The 23,977-nt window shown below is 38.3% G+C and overlaps 1 protein-coding gene across 7 annotated transcripts in view; it reads left to right on the plus strand.

The window, feature by feature from the left end:
* SLC4A7 (solute carrier family 4 member 7) overlaps positions 1-23,977 on the plus strand; it is a 102,871-nt gene that overhangs the window by 45,505 nt on the left and 33,389 nt on the right. For 4 of the 7 annotated variants that reach the window (XM_048511642.1, XM_048511637.1, XM_048511639.1 and 1 more), the window contains exons 6-16: positions 630-818; positions 2,417-2,773; positions 8,357-8,472; positions 11,042-11,101; positions 11,614-11,771; positions 12,486-12,573; positions 15,926-16,072; positions 17,379-17,482; positions 19,105-19,279; positions 21,800-21,933; positions 23,230-23,475. In XM_048511642.1, coding sequence (XP_048367599.1) covers positions 630-818; positions 2,417-2,773; positions 8,357-8,472; positions 11,042-11,101; positions 11,614-11,771; positions 12,486-12,573; positions 15,926-16,072; positions 17,379-17,482; positions 19,105-19,279; positions 21,800-21,933; positions 23,230-23,475 — 1,774 coding nt within the window. The remainder of the gene's footprint in view (positions 1-629; positions 819-2,416; positions 2,774-8,356; positions 8,473-11,041; positions 11,102-11,613; positions 11,772-12,485; positions 12,574-15,925; positions 16,073-17,378; positions 17,483-19,104; positions 19,280-21,799; positions 21,934-23,229; positions 23,476-23,977) is intronic. The other 3 variants (XM_048511640.1, XM_048511643.1, XM_048511644.1) reach the window with 3 other exon arrangements.

The raw sequence follows: 23,977 nt of genomic DNA on the forward strand, positions 1-23,977 counted from the left end.
GAGTGCCTTTTGTGTTCCTGAATTGGTGGATTTTTCTTAAAGATCTAAACTAAACTATGTATATTTTTGACACTAGATATCCGGATGGCTGACTAATACAGAAAATGTATCTGTAAAGAAATATGGATCCTAAAATAAAACTGTCCTGAACAGGATTTCATTCATGCAACTGAGGGGAATTACCTTTATCCCATTTGCTGTAAAACCATTCTGGCTAATTATGGCGGCAGTCTTATATCTGGTCTATCTGCTTGAACCCTTTTTGGCTCAGTTGAATTTTAGCTGCTTGTCTCCAGGATGTATCCAATCATGGGTGTAGGGCTAGAGATCCCAGTGTAGTTTGGACAGGCCTTTAATTTCTCTATCTATTGCTGTTGCTGTTCCCATTTGTGGTATTTTTCTGTTTGCCATGGTGAGCACAGGGGGGAAAGCAGCAACATTAGTTGCTGCAGCAGGATAGACATGTAGTCTAAGCACGAGTTGTATACTTTCATTTCTTCTGCGGCTCTTAAACCTGACACTGTTGACTTCAGCAGAGGATTGTAAAGTATTACTGTGATTTTTAGTGTCTTAGAATTATCAAGTACTTAATATAAGTGGCTCACTGCGTTTTGCTTTATCTTTGGTAGATATGGTGTTGGATAACATGATAGCTTCTGGTCAGCTGGATGAATCTACAAGAGAGGGTGTCAGAGAAGCTCTTCTAAAGAGACACCATCATCAGAATGAAAAAAAATTCAGTAATCGGATTCCCCTGGTGCGGTCGTTTGCAGATATAGGCAAGAAACATTCTGACCCTCTCTTGCTTGAAAGAAATGGTGAGATAAGTTGTGGCATCCAGTTTATTTTAACATTTAACAAATATAGTGCAGAGATGTGATAAAGGTCAGCACATGTACAGAGAAAAAGTTAAAAATTCTTTATGTATTATAAACTGGGTGTAGAGATATTGGCAGCCATGGTTATCCTTTTGGCTTCAAGAATGGAGCCCTTCTTCATTCAGTATGCTTCATATTTTTATGCTATCTTGTTGCTTTAGACAAAGGTGCTTGTAGAACCAAGGCTGTGGGTATTCTTTGATATTATATTTGATTTATGTTCGTTTTCCAGATCTTCCTCTGTCATTATAAAATTTGGTAATGCCATTAATCAGATTTTTTTTTACTTTTCTAAATTCATATGGTGAGGAAAATGATGCTGCTTTTGATTTCAGGGTAGTCTTGGTTCTTCAATGCTTTGCTGTGCATATATGTCATATAGAAATGTATGCATTGGATCCTACTGGCTTTTTGCTTGCCTAATTCTCCTTTTTACAGTTCTAGTCCCACACGCATTTGTTCATGCAGGTCCCCAATTCCAGAGCACAGCCTTTTAGGGGCTGAGTGAGACTCTCTCTTCCCTTTTTATCAGTGAAAAAGCTAGTTGGATCCAATCCTATACGTTTGGTTAGTGTTTGGACAAATATTATTTTATATCAGTTTATGTAGCAGGAGTATAATATCATGATAGATGATCCAGACAGTATGCTTTTTATTTACTGAAATTCCTCTACTTCAGTACAACTTCTGAAGCTTGATCATTGTTGCTGCTAAAGTTATTTCAGGTAATCAGTGTATAATTTATGTTATATTTCTGTTTTCTGTTCTGTTCATCACTTCTATGTTTGGCTTCTCAGGTAGGTATTTTTCTCAAAAGTGACTGAGTTATTATAATCTCCCTAAATTTTAGAGATAGAAAATGTAGAAGAGAAAGCAATATCGGAGGTGCCCTGTTAACATTGTGGAATATGGAAATGTTAGCAAAATGGAAACATTTAGAATGCCATATTTTATTGGTTGGTTTTATCTAAAGTTGGGTGTAAGGCTCTGGTGTGCTTTATTTTGAACAACACTCAACAATGTTTCACATTACTAAGAGCTAAATGTAAGCATGTAGCCTGCCTTGTCCTGAGGCCCTGATCTAAGTTTTCTGTGTACAATTCTGGCATCTGCTTTGGGGATCAAAAATAAAAGTTAATGTTCATATAATTCATATTCTAGGTCCGATAATAGTTCATATTACAGGTCAGAGCAGAGGTAGCCTCTCTCTTGTCACTTTCCTTCTTTATATATTTTTGAGCTTCATTTTTTAAAAAATCCACATGTGTTAAAGGTGCTTAACACAATGTTTTGCTTACTTCTTTCTTGACTAGGTTTCACTAGTAGTGTCCTTTTATTCCTTTCTTTATTCTTTTGTAGAAGATACGGTAAATATATGCTGACCTTTTTGAACATCATCATTCTGCTAAGCTGTCATGTTTTGCTTATCTCACCTACAACTAACCTTTTAGAGTTTGTAATATAATTTTTAGAGCTGTGTAATAGTAAATGTGTAATTTCTATCTTCCTGCTGAACATTATCATTTGTTTTGTCTCAGGGGAAGGCCTTTCAGCCTCCCGACACTCTTTACGAGCAGGTCTCTCTGCCTCAAATATTTCCCTGAGAGGAGAGAATCGCTTGTCCGTTCTTCTCAATTACCTTCTTCCTGGAACTCCAGCAGCTTCAAGGAGCACAACTCCTTTACCTACCCCACAATGCACTCCACCATCCAGTCCTAGGTGTGGCCACAAGGGACCCACAAATTTACAGCCAAGCGAGCTTCAGTGTCCTGAACTCCTAGTGTCTCCTGCTAATGATGATATCCCGAAAGTAATAATCCATCCACCTGAGGAGGATTTAGAAGCTCAGGAAAGCAAGGAGAAGACATCAGAGGATGATAGTGACATAACACCAGGCAACTATTTCAACTCAAACTGTCCATGCGTGGTGCTTTCCGCAGCTGAATCACTTGCACTGCAAAGTTTATCGCACAGCTTGAGCAATCATGACTTGTATACAAGTGTTTGCATGCTTTGTTTATCCATGCGTGATATTTTCATGAAAAACTTTATTCAGTATTCTGAATCTGATGACAGCTGACACTGAAGTATTAACACAATTAACATGTTCAAAATGATAAAAGATTGGACTATAATATATTTTGTTTCATAACTAAAAGGAAATAAATCACGTTTTGAACTGTAAATCTGAAATTCAGATACCAAATGGTGGCCTTTTCCCTTTTTTAAAGCTCATTTGCCTGAGTTTACGAAGTATACTTTTGCACTAAAAGATGTTCTGTGCTTTCAGAGTACCTCCCAATCCAGTCCCAAATCAAGACTGTAACTTTAGGATAAGTTGATCAGTTCTGCCTCATTTAATTTGAACAAATGTCTCTTTAGTATTGTATTAATTTATTTTATTTAAGGCAATCCTGAAGTGCTTCTCTAGGGGGAAAAATTATGTTTGAAGTTATCCGCCGACTATACAAATCACCAAATATGTTTTAAAAATAACTATTTTATAAGAATGCAATACACAGTCATAGCAAACTTAAGAATGATCATACAGAAGATGATTCGTGATAGAAACGTGGAGAGTTAGCTTTTTTGCCCATTATTGTCAGTTAACAGCAGCAAGGCTCACTTTTTTAGTTGCTCAGTTTGTGTTGAAAAGTGTTAGAGAAAGTTTTTGTCCAGTTTGATATCTGTCTTGTAAGGGGGGGGGGGGGCTTCTGGAATAACTGAAGATGTGTGTGTGTGTGTGTGTGTGTGTGTGTGTGTGTGTGTATAAAGCTTACATATATATAAAGCTTATATAAATATATATAAATATATATAAATATATATAAGCTTTTTAGCTAATGCAGTATTTTACTTGTGCTACAGAGGCAGGGCTACGCAGAGGATATAGCACTCTCTCAATGTCTCCCTTCCTGCATGGTAGCTCTTAATGTGGCTAAATGTGCTGTATAGTTTTTCAAACTGCCTGACCTGTGGTTGTGGCAGCTGTCCTCAGCAGCGTGGAAAGATTAGGCATGTGCAGACATATGCAGAAGATCAGGCATGTCAAGAAAAGTTCATTAGACTATTTACAGTTATATTATTTTCACTCATCACATACTTGATCCTTATTGCTCTTGTAAAGCATTCATGTCGGCTGAATGAAGATTCAGTAGATAAGTCTGCCTTTTGTTTAGGTTATCAGATTTCTGCTCCCCCCAAACCCCGCAGTAGTGATGTAGTATTGCTGAAATTTGCCTTTCCAACAATCCAAGTCTATTGAACATGAGTACCCACAAGAGATTTCATGGAATTTAAGTCAACATTTAATGAATTCACCAATATCAAGTGCCTGAAATGGCAGTACCTCAGAACAAAGGGAGAAAATGCATTGGAAGTCCAGCAGCTTGACGCTGTTTTAACACCTCCTGACAAAGTATTGTGAGTACTTCCAGAGTACTCAAGTTATCACACATAAAACATTTGTTAGTAATGTACATGTTCCTTTCTTAAAACAATTGATTGCTGTAGTCTCTTTCAAGAAATGTACAGAATAGAATATGAACTTTGTGGTCATATTCTATATATAGCTCTGAAAGAGGCAGAAACAGAGAGAGAAACAATCAGTATAGTTTACGTTGCATATATGCTTCATTTGTGTAAGTTTACTTGTTTTTAAAATGTCAACTAAGAGGCTTTTACCTGTTGGACTATAACTTACACTTTCTGCTCTATGAAGTCCCTGGAGCAAGGGGCTGGTATTGAGGCAAAAAGTTGGGTGTGAAATTTAAACAAATATAGTGAAATTCTGCCTCCAAAAGGCAAAATTTTGTAAGTAGTACATAGACTAAAAACATTTGCATGTATTACCTCTGAATAATTCCACCTATGGCATGCAAAGCTTGCAGAAAGACCCAAGTTGATCCCATGCCTCTGTTGATTAGGTGTGCATCCTAAGAACACTGTCCTGGAGTGAATCCTGTCAAACACATGATTAGGATTCTGAACAGACCTGCTTAGGATGGCACTGCTGGTCTTTTACAACTGCACGGAAGCTCTTTTTGGAAAAGCAGATCAGGCATAGGTAGGCTAACATTTTAATAAGCTCCTCTGAATCCTGTATTTATAGTAAAAAGGCAAGCTGCTGAATTTTATGACTATTATTTTTAAGTGTTTCTGCGACTATGTGGAATTGCAGAAACACAGCCCTCTTCGTGCCTTCTCCATATTACAGCTGCATCTGCGTAGCAGGATAATAAGAATTACAGTCCCATCTAAAAGGCAGCGGCAAATCAAGTGGTACGTGCCTGCGCCAGTGGATTTACCCTCCCTGGGGAAGTTAACCCGGCGGAGAGAAAGAAACACCAGTGAGTGACTGTTGCGGCACCCAGCGCTACGTCACTGCTCCCATGTTGCTGTGAGCCACATTAGTGAAGTGGAAGTGTAGTGGAGGGTTTCCCTGGGGATGAGACTGTCATTAGCTTCCACCCCGGGGTTGCGGCAGTTACACTGTGGCCCTGGCTCTCAAACTTACGCTACCCTTTTGAATGGCATAAGTCCACTGAGTCCAGTGGAGGGCTCTCCAGTGGTAGGGGGAACTCTTTTGTTTTTTGCTTCCCCATGCCATCAGAAAACCTGCTTGGAGGTGGCAGGGAGGTACCATTGCAGTGCCATATCTCACAGCTGGGGCTCTGAATGGGGCTGTCTGAGTTCCATGCTATTGGCTTGAGTGATACCACAGATCAAAAACTAGATCAAAATAAGCTAAGCATACACCACTATAACTTGAAGTTAATGAGGGAATGTTTGAAAAACAAATGATTCAAAATATCTGACCAAGTGCATGATGTGGTGCTTATTGATGTTTCGCAAATTGTTTTTTGTTTTGAAAGATGCCAAAACAAATGTGTCAGAGATCACAGATGTTCATCAGTCTTAAAAATAAATTGTATGTGCAGCCCTAATTGGGACTGTACAGGAAGAAGAGTAGAGATTTAATTTCTTCAATTTCTGCTCAGCGTTATTAGTCAAAGCCATATTCCTTGCAGTCTTAGTTTTTTAAGATTTCCGTCTCCTGCAACATGTCTCCTGCAACAACAAACCTCCCCTTGATTAATGAAATGGAATATGGTGATATTAAATCCCTTCTCCCCTTCATGATCAAACCCAACTTGAGTTGGAGCTGTGAGTTCAGTTTATCAGATAGACAGTGGAATTTGTAATCTTTTTCAGTCTTATCCTTTATTTTAGGTTTTTTTATGCTGTGTTTGAGTAGATTGTTCATAGAAAGACATAATAGATTTCAGGCAGGGCACTAAATTTATTTGTGAACCCAATGCATTCAGCCAATAAATGCTTTAAACCTATATAAACAGCATGGACATTTGATTTGGTAGCTCTTTTGTAGATGCATAAATGTTTCATGTTAGGAAAATTGTGTGTTTCTGCATTAGTTATCGCAAAGATATAGACTGTGGAAGTATTTAGTGTCACTTCATTCAAGCCCTATTTGTATCTTTATGAACAATCTGAATGGTCTAATTACAGTGGAAAGTTCAAAAGTATAAACCTGCTCTTTCTGTTCTTGCTATTGAACTAATGTATTTCACATGATATGACATTACGGGAATAACTTCATGGCTTAATATGCAAGACAAGTTTTGTGAACAAGTTATTCTTTCCCTTTGAAATGCAAATTTATATGAAGAATTCATGACTTGCCTATCTTAATGGATACTAAACATTGGAGTAGCGTAGATACTAGTATCTTCTCTGAGCCAATTTATTCTTCTTTAAGTCTTTGATAACTTGTGCATTTGATAGCATGTTTGGATGTGAGAACTTTTGAGTTTAAATCCTTGCTTAGCTGTGTATCTTAAGATCTACAAAAAGAGAGGCACTGCTTTCACATGGCGTGAAAAAAATTGTTTGAAAAAAAAATAACGAGCCAGGAAAGCATAAGACTTGTATACTTCCTTCATTTTTGCAAACAAACCACGATCTAAATTAAACTATAGATTAACCCTGGTTTGTAGGTGAGAAATGCTGCAATTTGTAAAGGCAGCCTATTTGAAACTCATAGCAACTTTTATCAATATATTTAATTATTAGTGAAGCCAAATCTGTGGATACTTAAATCTGGAGACTGAAGGCATGAACAGATGAGACAGCTCTTCCTACAAGCCTGAGAAAAGCCCCAAGTTTGCAGAAAAAGCTGAAATCTTTAAAAAGGTTACACCCCCCCCCCCAATACTAGAAGATGGAGCTTTTGAAATAAGTGTCCTCTGTTCCCATTGCTAGTGAACTACAACACTATAGCTAGTTGAAGACTTGTTTTTTGTCAGTAAAAGGCAAGGGGGGTGGGGCAAGGTCCTTTCCAGGTTTTGGCCTTTGAGGGAGGTCTCATTGGAGCCTGGCAACAGCCGCTGGGTGACTTGCTACAATCTGACTTGCTTGATTCACTCCCTCTTTTCTCCTTGCTACTTTTCAACAGCAGCCACCTCACAAAAGCCATCAGTACACTATGAAAACTAAAGATGGGAGCAGATAAAAGTTAGCTGGCTGGTGCCTGGGAAGGAAAGAAGGAAGCAGGAAAAGGGGGGGGGAGGCTATGGGGGCAGTCAGGGAAAGGAAAGATGAAATAATGTGAGAGGGGAAAATGTCCTTTCAGGTCACACATTCTAGAAGGCAACTAAGGTTTCAGACCGCATCAACCTTTAAAAAAAAAATCAGTGTAGCTGCCTTAGTTGCAATCATGTCTTAGGACAAGTAATTGTTGCTAAATCTAAAAACTATAGCCACATGCAGCTGTGAAGCTGTTTTCACTGTGATAATTTTCTTTAAAATGTCTGATTTATAACTTTCTGCTGCTGAGGAGGAAAGTTACTTCTTAAACTGAATAGAAACTTGCCTTTTTGGGAAATGAAACAACTATAAAGAAGCTCAAAGGAAGCTCTGTTTGTGTGCATAGTTTCTTTATTTATAGGTAAATGAATTATTTGGATCATGGCCAATATCCTATTGCATTTTTAAAAACCATGACTAATTGGGGGGTGAAATCCTTGACCTTCAGCCTAGTAACAAACGAGGTGTTATTGCTAGATATTCTAAAATATATTTTATTCTGTGGTTTTTCAGACTTAAAGAAATTTTGAAATGCCTCTGATGCACGATCCACTCACAAAATATTGGTGGTCAGATTTACATTCTTATGGGTTTATTTATTTTTTTAAAAAAACCAAGTAACTTACATTTCCGTTCTGGTGTTTTTTGTGCAAAAGGCCATCATTTAGGCAACATCTAATTTTAACTTTTAACAAACGTTCATTGTTTTTCAGAAGAAAATAGCTTGTTTTGTGTGGCATTTTTGATACTAATGCACCTTTTGTTTATTAACTTCCACATTTGCTTTTAGAAAGCTGCCACTTTGTCATTATGTAATTAGCTCTGTTTTCCATAGATGAAATTTTGAACATCCTTGTATATCCTATTCCCAGGACTCTTAGCCTCCCCACAGTCAGCACCTGGTAATTTGGATACTGGAAAAAGTGTCGATATTAAAAGCAGTGGAACAGGAGGAAGCAGAGAAAACAGTACTGTTGATTTCAGCAAGGTACATGATTTTAAGTCATTTGGAGAGGGGAGGTCTTTGTGAATTAAAGCTGAGGGATAGTTACTGAACGATAATGCTCGTCTTTGACTATAATAAATAATTTGTTTGCTTGTATTGTCGAAGGCTTTCACGGCCGGAATCACTTGGGTGCTGTGTGGTTTCCGGGCTGTATGGCCGTGTTCTAGCAGCATTCTCTCCTGACGTTTCGCCTGCATCTGTGGCTGGCATCTTCAGAGGATCTGAGGAAGATCTGAGGATCCTCTGAAGATGCCAGCCACAGATGCAGGCGAAACGTCAGGAGAGAATGCTGCTAGAACATGGCCATACAGCCCGGAAACCACACATCACCCAAATTTGTTTGCTTGCTTGCTTGTATATTGTTAGACCATTCTGCATGCAAGAATCTTTAATATTTCTCGTCTTTGATAATTGGTGAAGTGTTATGGTTCCCCTGGTAGAGCACCTGCTTTGCATTCAAAAGTTTCTATGTTCTGCCTTCAGTTAAAGCATCCCAGGTACCAGGCTGGGAAACTTCAATCTCTATAAGGCAGCTTCATATACAACACAGCAGCAGTGACGTAGTGGCTAAGAGCAGGTGCACTCTGATCTGGAGGAACCAGGTTTGATTCCCAGCTCTGCTGCTTGAGTTGTAGAGGCTTATCTGGGGAATTCAGATTAACCTGTGCACTCCCACACACGCCAGCTGGGTGACCTTGGGCTAGTCACCACTTTTCAGAGCTCTCTCAGCCCCACCTACCTCACAGGGTAGCTGTGAGGGGGGAAGGGCAAGGAGATTGTAAGCCCCGTTGAGTCTCCTACAGGAGAGAAAGGGGGGATATAAATCCAAACTCTTCTTCTTCTTCTATTTCAGTATACATGTTATCGTAATAAAAATTTGCAAAGCATGATGAGTGCATGTTTCCTTGATGTATATATGAATTTGACTGTAGGATTATTGATTTTTTTGTACAAAAATGATTGAGGAAGTAGACATCTCATTGATCATTTTTTTAAATGGTTTTTGCTGAAAATTGTAATTGTACAGTATCCAGCTTTGCCCAGAAGCATCATATCCCTAGCCGTACCAATGATAGCTAATGAGTTCACTCAGATATACCGTACAGTTTAGTTCCTATTATTGTTAGACATCCCAGCTCTGTTCTAACTGGGGGTGATGTACAGAAACAGTCTTGGTTTTGAGGTGTGTTGACATTTAGAATTATACATTTTAGAAAACTTGTTAGTACATTGAGATTGGCTGCCATTGCTCTGCGGGCCTTTGTTAATAAAGATGAAATTATTGGACATGTAGAACAGCATTCTCTGCTATTATTCCTATGGATTTTTTTTTCTCCAGAGCACCTGGCTATCTCTTCTGCTCTTCGCTTTTGAAGTCATTGATCATGGATATTGGTGTTTGTGTTGCTACACTTTGGGTTTTTTTCCCATTGTTCTAATCTTCTTTGGACACTGCTAGAGGACACTGCTATAAGCTTTGAAAAGGTAGTGCCAAAGGTTGAGAAATGCATGTAGATAAATTGGTGGTTGCACTGAAGAAGGAAGAGTGGGTGAAATCTGCTCTCCTCTCTCTTTTTTTGTTGCCAGTGGTTAAGGCTGAACTGACAGAAGAGGCAAAGGATGATTTTTCTCTCTTTTCCCTCTCTTCAGAGCAGACATACTTGTTGCATGGGCTTAATACAGATACATCCCCTCATCTTTGGCATTATCTTTTCAAAGTTCAGGGGTGGCTACTGGAGAAAGAGGTCGATGGGTAAAATCTACCAGCTACTTCAGTTCATATTACTTGGAATTCAGCCCTATGTCTGCACATACACACATTGGGAATCATATGCCTCCTTTGGTTCAGATTGCAAACTGTGTCAAGAGCGAAGTCCTTCTGATCTGTTTAACTATGCTGAAATGGGAATGTTTTGGTTTTCATTAACCCCAACAAACTGGCAGCCCGGAAAACCCACCCCAACCATCTGGCAGTAATCTTCCCATTCTCACTATGTAGTGAGATGAGATCCACAAAGGGGAATTTTCTTCACTCTGGTGTTGGATTCACCAGAGAGGCTACACAGGGAAGAGGTTTATGCTGAGAAACAGATAACACAGGATTAGCTAATCAACTGTTTTGTGATCAGTGAAAATTCTGTACTGGTCTCTACTTTGTGACAGACAAATGTAGCACTGAAACCTGATCCTGCTCTAGGCTTCAACATAGCTTCTTGATCCTCAATTAATTTCCAGAATGAAATTTTCAAGGATTTGTTCTTTCCTATTAATCTAAAAGTATTTCTATCTTTCTGCTGTCTGAGGCAACAGGTTTCTGTATTTAAGCCTGCAGAGCAACTAGATTAACTATGCTGCACTTTAATTCAGGTGCACAGTGTAATTGCCAGTTTACGAGGTGTGTGGGAACTGAAGTCTAATAATGCATGTATACAAAGCTCATTTACATTCTAGTTTAATCATGATAGGTGTCATTATTCCTACTCCTATCACAGTTCTTGTGTTTTTACTTGGCCTATTCTTCTCTGCACCTGCCTTGTCTCCGGTTGCGCAGGAGTCAGCCTCCTGGCACTGTAGTTGTGGCACACTTAGTGTGGGACTCAAGAGGCCAGCTGTAAGTCTTCTGCTGTAGATAGTTGTGTCACGTGTTAGTTTTTTGGTGATCTTTGTGTATGTATGTGAACTAATAGTTCATGTGCTGTACAATATGGTGGTGTTCATGTGTAATTACATACAGCTATTTAGGCTTCTATATTTTTACACAGTTTTTGCATAAAGGTCTTCTCCAAAACTACTCTTTCGGATTGATTTTATGGAATAAAAATCTCTGTATATAATTGCACTGACGTTTTAGTTAAGTTTGTTGATGTTTATGAGTGTTAAACTGTTTCTGTCTCAAGAAGTAACTCTAGAAGTAACTTTAGAAGCAACTTTTGTAGTTTAAATATTTTATAGAATAAAATAGAAAGCTATTATGATAATAAAAACCACAGTGTTAATTTGTCCCTTTAGCAACCTGATATGTTCTTCTGTTATTATATTCATATTACTGAATGTTAGTTTTAAGATGCAATTAAAACCAACATATTAAACTAAGATGCAGTTTTACTCATTCCTTCTTAATAGGTAGACATGAATTTCATGAGGAAGATTCCCATGGGTGCAGAGGCATCAAATGTGTTAGTGGGAGAAGTGGATTTTTTGGAAAGACCTATTATTGCTTTTGTGAGATTGTCACCTGCTGTGCTTCTCTCTGGCCTTACAGAGGTTCCTGTTCCTACTCGGTAAGGAAAAACATATTAAATGGTCATTTTGTATTTTCTTAGACAGTCAGCTAGCATAATTTTAATTGGGGAATTTATTTATTTATTTTGTCTTTATATCCCGCCCTATCCCCGAAGGGCTCTGGTATCTCTTTATCTGTTTTGCATCTTAATTAGCCAGAGTCTATAATATAGACCTTTTATCTTTTTTTTATAGAGGGAAAATGTTAATTTCCTTTAATTCACTGACCCAGATTGTTAGCTAGTGCTGGATGATTTTTCTTCTATGTGCTTACTCAATATTTACCTACATGTAGGTAAATATGACATGTCTGTAGTGGTCTAAAATTTAATTTCCTGCTTGTAGCCAAATGTTGACAAAGTTTGCTTAGATAAGAAAGTGAAACAAGTTAACTGTTTGATTTAATACATACGTCTCTCTGTGTGTTACATGTTAATTTTAAAAATTCCCTGGTCCAAACACAAGTTATCATTATTTTTCCTTGCTTTTCTAAATGTCCATGTTTCTTAAACACACACACACACACACACACACACACACACACACACACACACACACACACACACACACACACACACACACACACACACACACACACACACACACACACACAACTTGACTAGTAGAACTTCCAGATTAAACTATTTATTCAGTATAACCTCTTGCTTTATTTAGATGAATATCTGATTTTGTGTAGCCTGTTTCTTCTACAGATTCCTTTTTCTTTTGTTGGGTCCAGCGGGCAAAGCACCTCAGTACCATGAAATTGGCCGATCAATAGCAACGCTTATGACTGATGATGTGAGTACTAGGCATTTGGTATCCATTTAAGTAGTCATTTATCTGAATGGGTGCTATGTTCAGATAGAATTATTAAATAACGATTGGTATGAACACATATGATGGTATAGTGTAATATTTTATATGGTTTCATACACATAGCTTTAGAAATAGCTGCAAACTCACAGATGCTGTGTGTATGACACATGCAGATCTCAGGAATGTTAACTAATAAGGAAGTGGATTACTTTGTAAATAACACAGTATTTTGGGAACAGCATCGACTTTTTAAAAAGTATGTTTTATTGTTTTCTTATTTATATAAAATATCAAGAATACAAAGAATGGAAAATATTAAAAAATAAGATACAGAAAACAGACCCACATCTAAAAAACAAAAAAATCATACAGTGAATATAAAATACTGTATTTTTTTAAAAAAAATTATTCTAGGGAATCTTACTTTTCCTGACTTAATTAACACTGCTATACTAATAGCCAAATATATTAACAACCACAGTACATATTCACTTGGGGGAAAAAGTCTAGCCATTAACTTTTTAATCTACAAAAATATACAAAATTTATCAACGATAAACCTAATTTTTAACCATTTCAGCACAATACACAAAATATTGTTTCCATTTCTCATCAAACTCTTATTTCAGCCTTCTATTTATAAGATTAGTTAACAAAATAAACCTTATAGCAATTATAGAATCTTTCTAGGTGTTCTGATCAATATCACTTGTAGAAGTTTGTCTTTCATAGTACTTTTATTTACTTTAATTTCTATTTTATAAAACAGTTTTTAGATACATTTCTGAAGCTATTTAATGTCATAAATCAGGTACTTCCAAACTTTGTAAGACTGCAGGCACTTTAGGAGTTCTGATACAGGGTGGTGGCCACACACCAAAATGACCACCGTAGGAGATGGAGCCAGTTTCTAAATGGTTGCCACAAAAGGTGGAGCCATTCACAAAATGTCAGGGAAGAAGGTCATGTATAACTCTAACAGAAATTCTTCAATATTTCAGAAGCTCTGTTTAACAAGACACTTTTTTAAATGAACATATTGTTTAAAAACATTTTCTTTTATATACACAGCACTTGTGCAGAGAAGAGCCTTGTGTAGTAGTAGTGGCAGTTCCTTTAGATACCACTTTTTAAAAAAAATCTGCACAATCAGATTTCCAGTGGCTAGTCAGAAGTCTTTCTCCCCAAAAGCCCCATCTGTTCCTGTCCACTTTCTAAAAACTCTTCTTGGCATCAGGAAAGGTGCTTGCAGGTGCCACATTGAGGGCACCTGTCATAAATATTACCTTGATCTAATATTGAGCTGTGTTACATAATAGGGTTTCCTTGAGAAGCGGTTAATTGTATAATGTTGGGTTTTTATCTGAATTGAGATGTCCCATTAAGCGACTTATAGTCTCATGGTGTGTAAAATTTCAGTACTTTATGAGCTTATATAAAGCAATTTTGGCAACTGTGATCACATTGTCTCTCTTTAACTGTGCAATCCAAGGTGGGTGGGCTGAAGCTACATTGGAAGTGGTGGAAAAGTTGCACTGATGCCAGTGCCACCAGTGCTGTGCCACTAGAGTGACATGGATGTCAGCACAGAGGGACTTACCTCAGTGGCCAGCTGCCGCGGCATCGAATCCCAGAAATTTGGCCCTGAAGCAGTGCGCCTCCACCACAGTTGCTTTTGCCAGCATAGAGGGGAGCAGAACCAACTTTAGTTGGCTTCCAAAGGACTTCCCTCTTGGGAATTCCCATTATCCCAGTCGCTAACTTAACGCCACCAAAAAAGGTTGGGTTATAAGATTGACAACACTGGTACAACAATTGCAAGCATGAAGTATTAAAAAAGCTTCACTACTGTAGTTCTTAGACCCGTGGTGGCGAACCTTTGGCACTCCAGATGTCATGGACTACAATTCCCATCAGCCCCTGCCAGCATGGCCAATTGGGGCACCTGTCATAAATTGGCCATGCCAATTGGCCATGCTGGCAGGGGCTGATGGGAATTGTAGTCCATGACATCTGGAGTGCCAAAGGTTCGCCACCACTGTCTTAGACTGTAGTCATACACCTTTTCCTGGAACCTTGCTTTGAGTGCATTCTGGAAATGTTGCCATATTGCCAATTGAAACACTGCTCTAGAAGAGTCTTCAGAGAAGACCATATTGCCATATTGCCTTCAGATATATTCTTTGTTATTACTTTTATTACATTCTCTGAGGCCGTTTCCACACGGCCATGCTCGGGGGTGCGTCGGTGTATACAACTCCGACTCACCCCCCGCCCTGGGACCGTTCGCACGGTAGGGGCAGGGAAGATGGCGCAGCGCTGCGCCGTCACCCGAACGACGTACCTTCCCTGCGACCTTCCGGCCTGTCGTCAGCTCTGGAGTCGCAGGGTGGGGGGGCGTATCCCCAGGCATGGGCGACACGCTGGAAGGTTGCAGGGAAGGTAAGTCATTTGGGAAAGGGGTGGCGGCGCCTTCCAGCCGCTGCTGTTCGCACGGCAGCGGCTGGAAGCTGCTGTTTCCAGAAAACCTCGGTCAGGGAGCGAGGTTGGGAAACAGCGGCTTCGCGCTGCTGGGGGGGAGTGAGGGCAGCGCTGCTGCGATGCAGCTGCGCCCCCATGCGAACAGCTCCCTAGGGACGGCGTTTTTGCCGTCCCTAGGGTGCTGTTATTGGCCCGTGTGGAAAGGTCCTGAATGCATTTAGGTATTTAACTATTTATTTCTTTACCTCCCTCCAGTCTTCCAAAACAGATATAGTTTACTAATTTTTTAAAAAAATACCACAGGTGTGTTAATTCTGTAATTGTGCATGTCGCCATGCGTGACTCACTTCCAGCCACTCACCATGTACACACAGCTTGGGGGCAGGGCTTACACAGAACAGGTAAAAACAACACAGAATAGCAGAATGTGGCAGTTTCTCTCTCTTGCGTCGCCCTTCTCCCCCACTGCTGAACAATTACAGTCACAGCTGCCGGTGGTGGAGGAGGAGGAGGAACAGGCATCAGCCACTCTGTGGGAGAATCGCGACTGCACCATTAACTGTTGTGTGGTGATACAGGTATCTGGGAACAGGAGGAGAAGAAAGAGGTAGCTGGTGACCCAGGGCCAAGGGTGGAGGAAAGGCAGGAGGGATTGGCTCCATTGGTGGCTGTGGTTGTTAGCCCACCAACATTTTTCTAGGCTTGTTGTATTTATATACAACAAGCTTTACTGTATACAACAAACATATTTATTAATTGGAGCCTTGAAAATTCTAGTCACTCTGCAATGTATCAGGCTAGAGTTGTTATATCAGGTAATCAAATGTAAATATGTATGTATGTGTTTATGAAGGTTTTCCATGATGTTGCTTATAAAGCTAAAGACCGAAATGATCTGCTATCTGGAATTGATGAGTTTTTAGATCAAGTGACTGTTTTACCCCCAGGAGAGTGGGATCCAACTATACGAATTGAACCACCTAAAAGCGTTCCTTCTCAGGTAAGAACTTCTTCAGCAGAGATCACCTTAAAAATTGTGTAACAGTATGGAAGACTGTACGAGAGCTGTGCACTATTTCCAGTTGATTTCTTCAGGCATTCTGTATACGCTTTCACAAGCGTATTCGAGGGCTAGAAAACTACTTAAAAACTATTCACTAGTAAATTGATTTCATTGTCAGTTTTATTTTTTAGTGTATGTCCATGCTTCTGTGTGATTGTAACATATGTGACCATAGCTGGAGTATAGGGTTTATTAATGGGCAAATTATCAAAATTTGCAATTGTTGGAGTTTTTTTTAGTTAGAAACATTGATACACTGAGCTGCCATTTCTCACAATGCATATGTGGGAATGTTTTGATAAGTTATCCTAGTAGTTTCCAACCTAGGCATTGACCAAATACAGATCTGCTTAACTTTATAAAGATTAATAACATTTCTGGCAGATTTGGAGCTTTCATGAGCCAAAGTTCACTTATTCAGATACTTGAAGGTATCTGAAGAAATGAGGTGGAACTCATGAAATCCAGAAATTTTGTTAGTTTTTAAGGTTCTCCTGGACTCTTACTGTTTTCTACAGCTACAAACACAGCTACCCAACATGATCTATCTGCTTAACTTCAGTGAAATCTCTGCACCATGAGCTTTCAGACCATGCGTGGATATTCAGATGCACACGGATAACTACTATCTAGTGGCATACTGTATATTGTCAGGTGCCAATATGTATACTGATTACTGCACATGCAGTCCCCAGCAGAGCAAATAATGCCCCAGGGACTATTTCAGGTTGAGAAAATTGTGCTAGGAGGGAAAGCTGAAATCCATCTTGTTCCCACACCGTGGTCTCAATCCAAATTGATCACCTGCAGTTCTTGGAAATGAGTTCCAGCAGCTGCTATCTGACCACATGAGCAGACTAGGCTCATTGAAGGAGTGATGCTAGACCACATGAGCAGACTAGGCCAGGCAGAGGAGTGATGCTAGGCAGACAGTTACTCTTTTGACTGTAAACTTTTTTGCCTACTTTTGACTGGAGTTATAGTTCTGTTGTTGACTGACAATGTTTCTTGTGCCAATTTTTTTCTTTCAGAGCTGTGTTTGCTGCTGGGTATAATTGGTCAGTTAAAATTTTATTTAAGATCATGATGTTCTTTAAGAAAACAGAGTTCCTGCTTGCAAGGAATTGTCAAGCTGAGCCTCTAGATCTCTGTGTAGATGGCAGAAGAAAAGCATGAAATGATTCTTAAACTTTAACATAAGATTCCTGCAAAACTAACACATTAATGCCGTTCCTTGTTGCAGGAAAAAAGAAAGATACCTAAATTTCCAAATGGAGCTGCTACTCCAGGAGAACCTCTCAAGGAAGAAGCCCATCATGCTGGACCTGAATTACAAAGGACTGGAAGGTGTGTTGGGTTTTCTTAACTATTAGTACTGTCAAAGCAACAATTACTGCTGTAGAAATTTGCAAAATGTCATGCTAAAAACTTACATCAGTGAAAAATATATTGTGTCTGCCTTAAATATTTGTCGTCTAATTTGGCGGCCTGTTTGATCCTTGTAAAATTCTTCAGTATCATTTTGGGAGACAATATAATGATGTTTTGATTAATCTGTATTGTTTCAAATTGAATCAGTTTCCAAAATATGTAAAAGACGTATGGTGATCAGAAGAATAACTTAAAACTGAAAATTGTCTATAGTGGGCTAGATATTTAAAAGTGTTCCTTACAATTAAAACACTTACTTCTCTGTCTAAAAGAATTTGGAAGGGGTTTGTGTGCCTATTTGTTCAAAGACTCTTAACACTTGCAGAAAGGAAGAACTTTTAAGGAAGGCCAAAATGGTCTTCAGAGACATTTTTCTTGGGTAAGTTGGGTTCCACAAGGGCACTAAACCTGATAAATTTGTAAACTGAGATATACTAATATTTGGTAATTAAAAGGATGTATTTGGAAAATGAAAGGCTTTTAAAATAGTTTTCCCACAAAACAAAGTACTTTTTTCCTCTTGAACAAATTTAAGTGAATGAAAATAATAGCCCAGATGTATTCTTAAGCTTATATGTTGACATATTTCCCAAATAGTAATTATTTTTCTCAAGTAAAATTGGCTTCCTTTCTAGATTGTTATTTTTAAAGTATGTTTAAAAGAGGGTTTCAAACAGTTGTAGCTTGTTGACTTTTTTGATAAATACTTTCTCTACATAACTGTGATAGAGAAGTCACTTGTACAAGTACTTAGTGCTATGCAATATTTAGGAGATCAGTACAACCACCACACAAGTGCAGATTTCAGGATATTACACTTTTTCATTTGCAGCAATTTATTGATGAATTTGGGGAGAAATTACTACCTGCTGAAGTTTCTGAATTAGGGGGTGGTTGAATAAGATTTCCAAGGGATTGGCACAGGAGCACTTCAGTGCTTCTTTCAATTACAGCCAGAAACAAAATAAATTATGGAGGCAAACTTAATTTAAGTCAATTAAGTATTTGAGTAAACTTAATATACTGTCTTGATCACGATGACAGAATTTTGAGTTCTCTAGAATAGTGAATGCACACAGACTGGATATAGAGAGCTAACACCTGAACTTGAAAAATATCCAGGATGTAAATGTCGGCTCACACTATTCAGTGTGCATAAGGTTGTCATATTCTGTTTTTATATGAAATGTATGGGGCCTTTCTTAACATAGTTGGCATCTGAGGTAAGATACAAAATATTTGGTTATTTTTTTTATGAGGTAAGGATGACATTAGTATACTAACGTGCCAGGCTTTTTTCAGTGTCTAGCCCATTATATGCACAATATGCGTTTAAAAAGCCAACAGAGTTCACTTCGGTACTGAAACTAACTAAATGAATTGATATACTTTTTGTAGTCTGTGTTATAAATACATTTGGAGTATGTTGAAAAGGCTAATTTATGCTGAAAATCAGCACTGACAGTCTTCTCCCATAGTTTTAAGCATTCTGGAGTCCTTTAGTGTACAGTTTGACGAGTTTCATCTCACCTATTTAGGCTTTTTGGTGGTTTGATACTTGACATCAAAAGGAAAGCACCTTTTTTCTTGAGTGACTTCAAGGATGCATTAAGTCTGCAGTGCCTGGCCTCGATTCTTTTCCTATACTGTGCCTGTATGTCTCCTGTAATCACTTTTGGAGGGCTCCTTGGAGAAGCTACAGAAGGCAGAATAGTGAGTACAAAGAATGGTAGTAGCCAGGCTTTTAGATTTCCAGAGGCAAGTGACCGTGTTCATTTGTCTCTTTTACTTTTCTACCTTTATTTGAAAACTTTTAGCCCACAGCATTTGAATAGCCCCATAGTAGATGTTCCTCAGTTATTAACTGCTGTGGAAAACATGAAGAATATGTATGTGTGAACAGGAGAAGATGCACAGTTAAGGTAAAAATGATCCTATCTTAATGAACTGTTCCATGAATTGAGAGATAGATAGCATGCTTTGTCTTTATATATTAAAAAGACCTTTAACAGGCCCCTGAGTTCACTGCCTTCATTTCTACTCAAGACTGATGATTCAGATTGCTTTGTAGGGTAGTAGCGGTAGTAAAAATAAAGTATTGTTAGGGCTGGTTCTAAATATTATACATGCATACTCTTGAAATCAGACTGTGCTTGGGTTAAGAAAGGGTTTGGAACGGAGAAACGTGGTAGGGAAGGGGCCTGAAATTCTTCTGTACCTACCACTTTTCTATTTCAGACCCTCACCCTGGCCACTTTCTTTACATCTCCTGCGACATTCCCGATGGATATTTTCCTGCTGGCTGGGCTGATGGCTTAGGGGTAGGAGACTGCTGCAGAAAAACAAAATTGGGGGAAAGAGTTAACCACTCCTCTCCATTCCCCATTCTGCATTCCAATATGCTGCTCTCTGAAGTTACTTTTCCCTACAAGAATCAATCATTGCCATGATTGACCTGGTCCTGACAATCAAGTTTAAAGCTTGATGCTCTTAACATTTCATATGCATGGATATTTTTTTTCTGCTCAGTGCCCTGCTCTAATTTTGCATTAAAGTGCAACAAACCTTAAGAAGAAGAAAAATCATTGTAAATTTTAATCTTGTCACCTTTAACTATGATTCAAAATGCTACAGCTGTTATGGCAGGTGACCTAGTAAAGCTTCAAAATTAATATAAATGGAGTAGTTTGTGGGATTGCCAAAAGTTAGAGTTTCAATATTGCAATATAACAGAGTAATTTTTTTCTCAAGATGTCATTTTATCTTTCAGAGTAAAATGTAAATGTCTGTTTTCAACATTTGTCATATGTACAGAAAATAGTTGCTTTTAAGAACAGATCTTTTCATGCTGTAGCAATACTGCTCATTTACCAGACTAGCATTTTTTACAGTTTTTAAAAGTATATTTAGCTTTATTGTACTTGACTGTTCATATATATATTGATGTTTGTTTGGCCTACACCCCCACCCCAATTTCCAAAAAAAATACTATGGAGAACCTGTTTTCAGAATTGTAAAGTAGCCTTGTAATTCAGAAACACTTGTTTGTGTTGAAGTACTTGTGCTGTCACAGAATTGGTTGAAAAATGTGTACCTCTTGCGCTAAAATACAAAAATACGTTCTTTCTTTTAGCTTCCTTCATTTGCTTGGTGTTACTACACACATGTGTTCATACTCAGTTACTGGCTTGTAAGGTACACACTTGTGTTCATACCACTCCCATTCACCTCCAGAGGCTGTCACCTCGAGAGTGCTCCAGCCCTTGTCATCCTGCCCACAATGATTAACTTATAGTTAACGCTGGAAAGACTGGATTAATCCTATGTGCTGCATATGTTGTGTATAGATCATGACATACTATTGGTTATGGTTCACCTTTTACATACCTCTTATGTTAATACTTAGGTGTTTACTCAGTTATATTGAATTTTGGTGCAGATTCTGTCAGGCAGCATTTGGGTCCTCCACCCCAAATCCGCTGGCACGGCTGCACACCGCTTCTGCTGGCAGATTCACCCCCCCCCCCCACAAGGGGGCCATTAATCACTTTGGATTAGTTTTCCATTGGTTAAGGAAAGCTGTAGTTCGATAAGCTATCTTTTGTTGAATTTTGATCTTTTAATTTATAACACTATAACTTCCATTAACTCCTCCTGTTTCATGTGAATGGGTATCATGGATACTGTATTAAAAGGATGTTAAGAAAATAGCTGTAGAGTTTCAGAATATTTTAATTGAGAGTATTCATTACCTGGTGGGGTGATAAATTTTGTTTCATTTCCCTATCTTCATTTGTTTCCTTCTACATTGGTAAATCATTCTTGTACAGTAATTTCTGTTCTGCCGTGGTTTGATTAGTACAAGTTTAATATAGCTCATTTTATTCAGTTTTGATAAAGTTTGATGCAAAATTCCCATGTTCCCACAGGAGAAAGGTCTTTATCAGATTATCCCTATTAGATATTGTGTTCTAGGGGTTTAGATATATGCCTTTTGTTTTTTTAGCTTACCAAATGAATAACTTGATCTCATGACTTTTGAATAACTTTATTTCTTTCAAGTCAGTCACCCAAAATTCTTACCATCTTATGTTAAATTCTAGTGTGATATTGTATTATAGGTAATAATATTTACTGTTCCTTTGAAAGTTAATGTGTAAGGAATACATGTAAAATACAGGGGGAAGTGGTAATCATATGTTCAGTGAATTACAAGCTTTTCTTTCCCCTCAGAGTGCAATAGAATCTTTATTTGGAGCATCATTAACTGGGATTGCCTATTCGGTGTTTGCTGGGCAACCTTTGACAATATTGGGGAGCACTGGACCCGTTTTAGTATTTGAAAAAATATTATATAAATTTTGCAAGTAAGTGCGTCTTTTTTTTTTTAATCATGGTTATTATGTTTGGAAAGATTCCTTGCTTCCTTGGAAGGGAGACCATCTAGGAAGACTCTGCAGAGGAAGACAATGGCAAACCACCTTTGCTTCTCACTTGCCTTGAAAGCCCCTTGCTAGGATTGCCATAAGTCAGTTGCAGCTTGACGGCACTTTACACATGCACACTTTGTAATGTGGTATGGTATTGTGTTACTAGTTGGGGGATAATATAGGCACACTGTTTACTGGAAGGTTGATATCACGCATACAACAAGGGAAACAGTTTTATTGTTAGGTCACTCCAGCTCAACAGGTCACTGCCCAAATTCTGAACCAAATAGGAAAAGATGCTTTCCCTGAAAACCATCTGCAAGTGATAGAAAACTATTTAGGAACCTTCTCTTTAATACACAGGCTTAAATGTTAGCAGTAATATTCCTCAGCTCAAATCTTCAGGAAAACGATGAGGTTCAGCCATCAGGTAGGTGGAATTACATGCTTGGCCATCTAAAAGTTTGGAAAACTACCATGTCAGCAAGAAGGGCTTCCTGACCCCAAGGTCTAAAGTTTCACTTGAGTGTTTATGCATGTGCCGTCTTGCTGTAGGAAGATTCGGTAATGTTTAGAGCATAAGGTACTTCCCTGCTATTTAGGTCATGTGAGAAGGGAGGATTTTCCTTCAGTCCACTTGAACTGCCACAAGAATTTCCCAGCTTTATTGATTCAGTCCTGAAATTACCGGTATTTGTGCCTGTTCTACACGTGTGCAGTTCCCCCCTCTGTTTGGGACAGCACAGATGACCACTCAGTGAACACCAGTTGTTTATTATTGTTGTTGTTGTTGTTGTTGTTGTTGTTGTTGTCGTAATTATTGTTATTATTGTTATCATCATCATCTTTATTATTTATTTATTTATTTATTTATTTACTTACTTACTTACTTACTTACTTACTTACTTACTTATTATTTCGTAGACCGCCTCATTCCCGAAGGGCTCTAGGCGGTTTACAACACATAATATCTAACAACAATTAAAACATAATTATAACCCTTAAAATCAATAGCAGAGGCAGCTCAAATCCCATATGGGTTATATCCTGTATAGGTAATTGCAGCCTTGGTTTCCTTTTATGTGTACATTAAGTGGTATTTAGCTTCAAAAAATCCGGACAAGCATTACTATTCAGAGAAGCACTGCAACCTAGCTCTTGTCTATTTTCTACCTCAGTTAAAGACAGGTCATTGTAATAGTTTTACTGAATCCACATTTGTTTTTTAAACAGGGATTACAAACTTTCTTACCTATCTCTAAGAACCAGCATTGGACTGTGGACTTCATTTTTATGTATACTGTTAGTAGCAACTGATGCAAGCAGCCTTGTGTGTTATATCACTCGATTTACCGAGGAAGCTTTTGCTGCTCTCATTTGCATAATTTTTATCTATGAAGCACTGGAAAAGATTTTTCATTTGGGAGAAGTGTACGCTTTCAATATGCACAATGACCTGGATAGGCTGACACTATATTCGTAAGTATTGCTGGTTTTGTAAACATAGAAAGAAGTTGTATTGGTCCAAAGAAAAATCTAAAACTGAGAAGTCATATAATATCTTTTTCTTTAGGACCACCCAAAATAATAAAGCAATGTGCCAATGTGTCCTTGTTTTATTTTGATTGATTGTAACAAAATCATTAGATGAGAGAGGAAGAAATTGTGATTGAAATAACATTCCCCCCCCCCCACATTAATGAATGCTACGAGTAGTTGTAGTTCCTGTTAGTACGCCATTTTCCAAATACTGACTCAAGTTTATGAAGAATACTGAATCCTTCTAGAGTGAGCTAACAGTTCAACTGGCCGAGTTGTCCTGTCTGACATTAGCTCAGTCTAAATATTCCATAGTATAGTATAAATGGAGTATTTCCTGTCTTTTATTCAAACATATGTTCAGTCGCTGTTAAAGATTAGAAACATCTATCATGTAACTAGTGCTGCTCTTCTGCATGCAATTTTATTTTTTCTTGACATT

Source organism: Sphaerodactylus townsendi, linkage group LG11, assembly GCF_021028975.2.
Source record: "Sphaerodactylus townsendi isolate TG3544 linkage group LG11, MPM_Stown_v2.3, whole genome shotgun sequence".
NCBI classification, from domain to species: domain Eukaryota; kingdom Metazoa; phylum Chordata; class Lepidosauria; order Squamata; family Sphaerodactylidae; genus Sphaerodactylus; species Sphaerodactylus townsendi.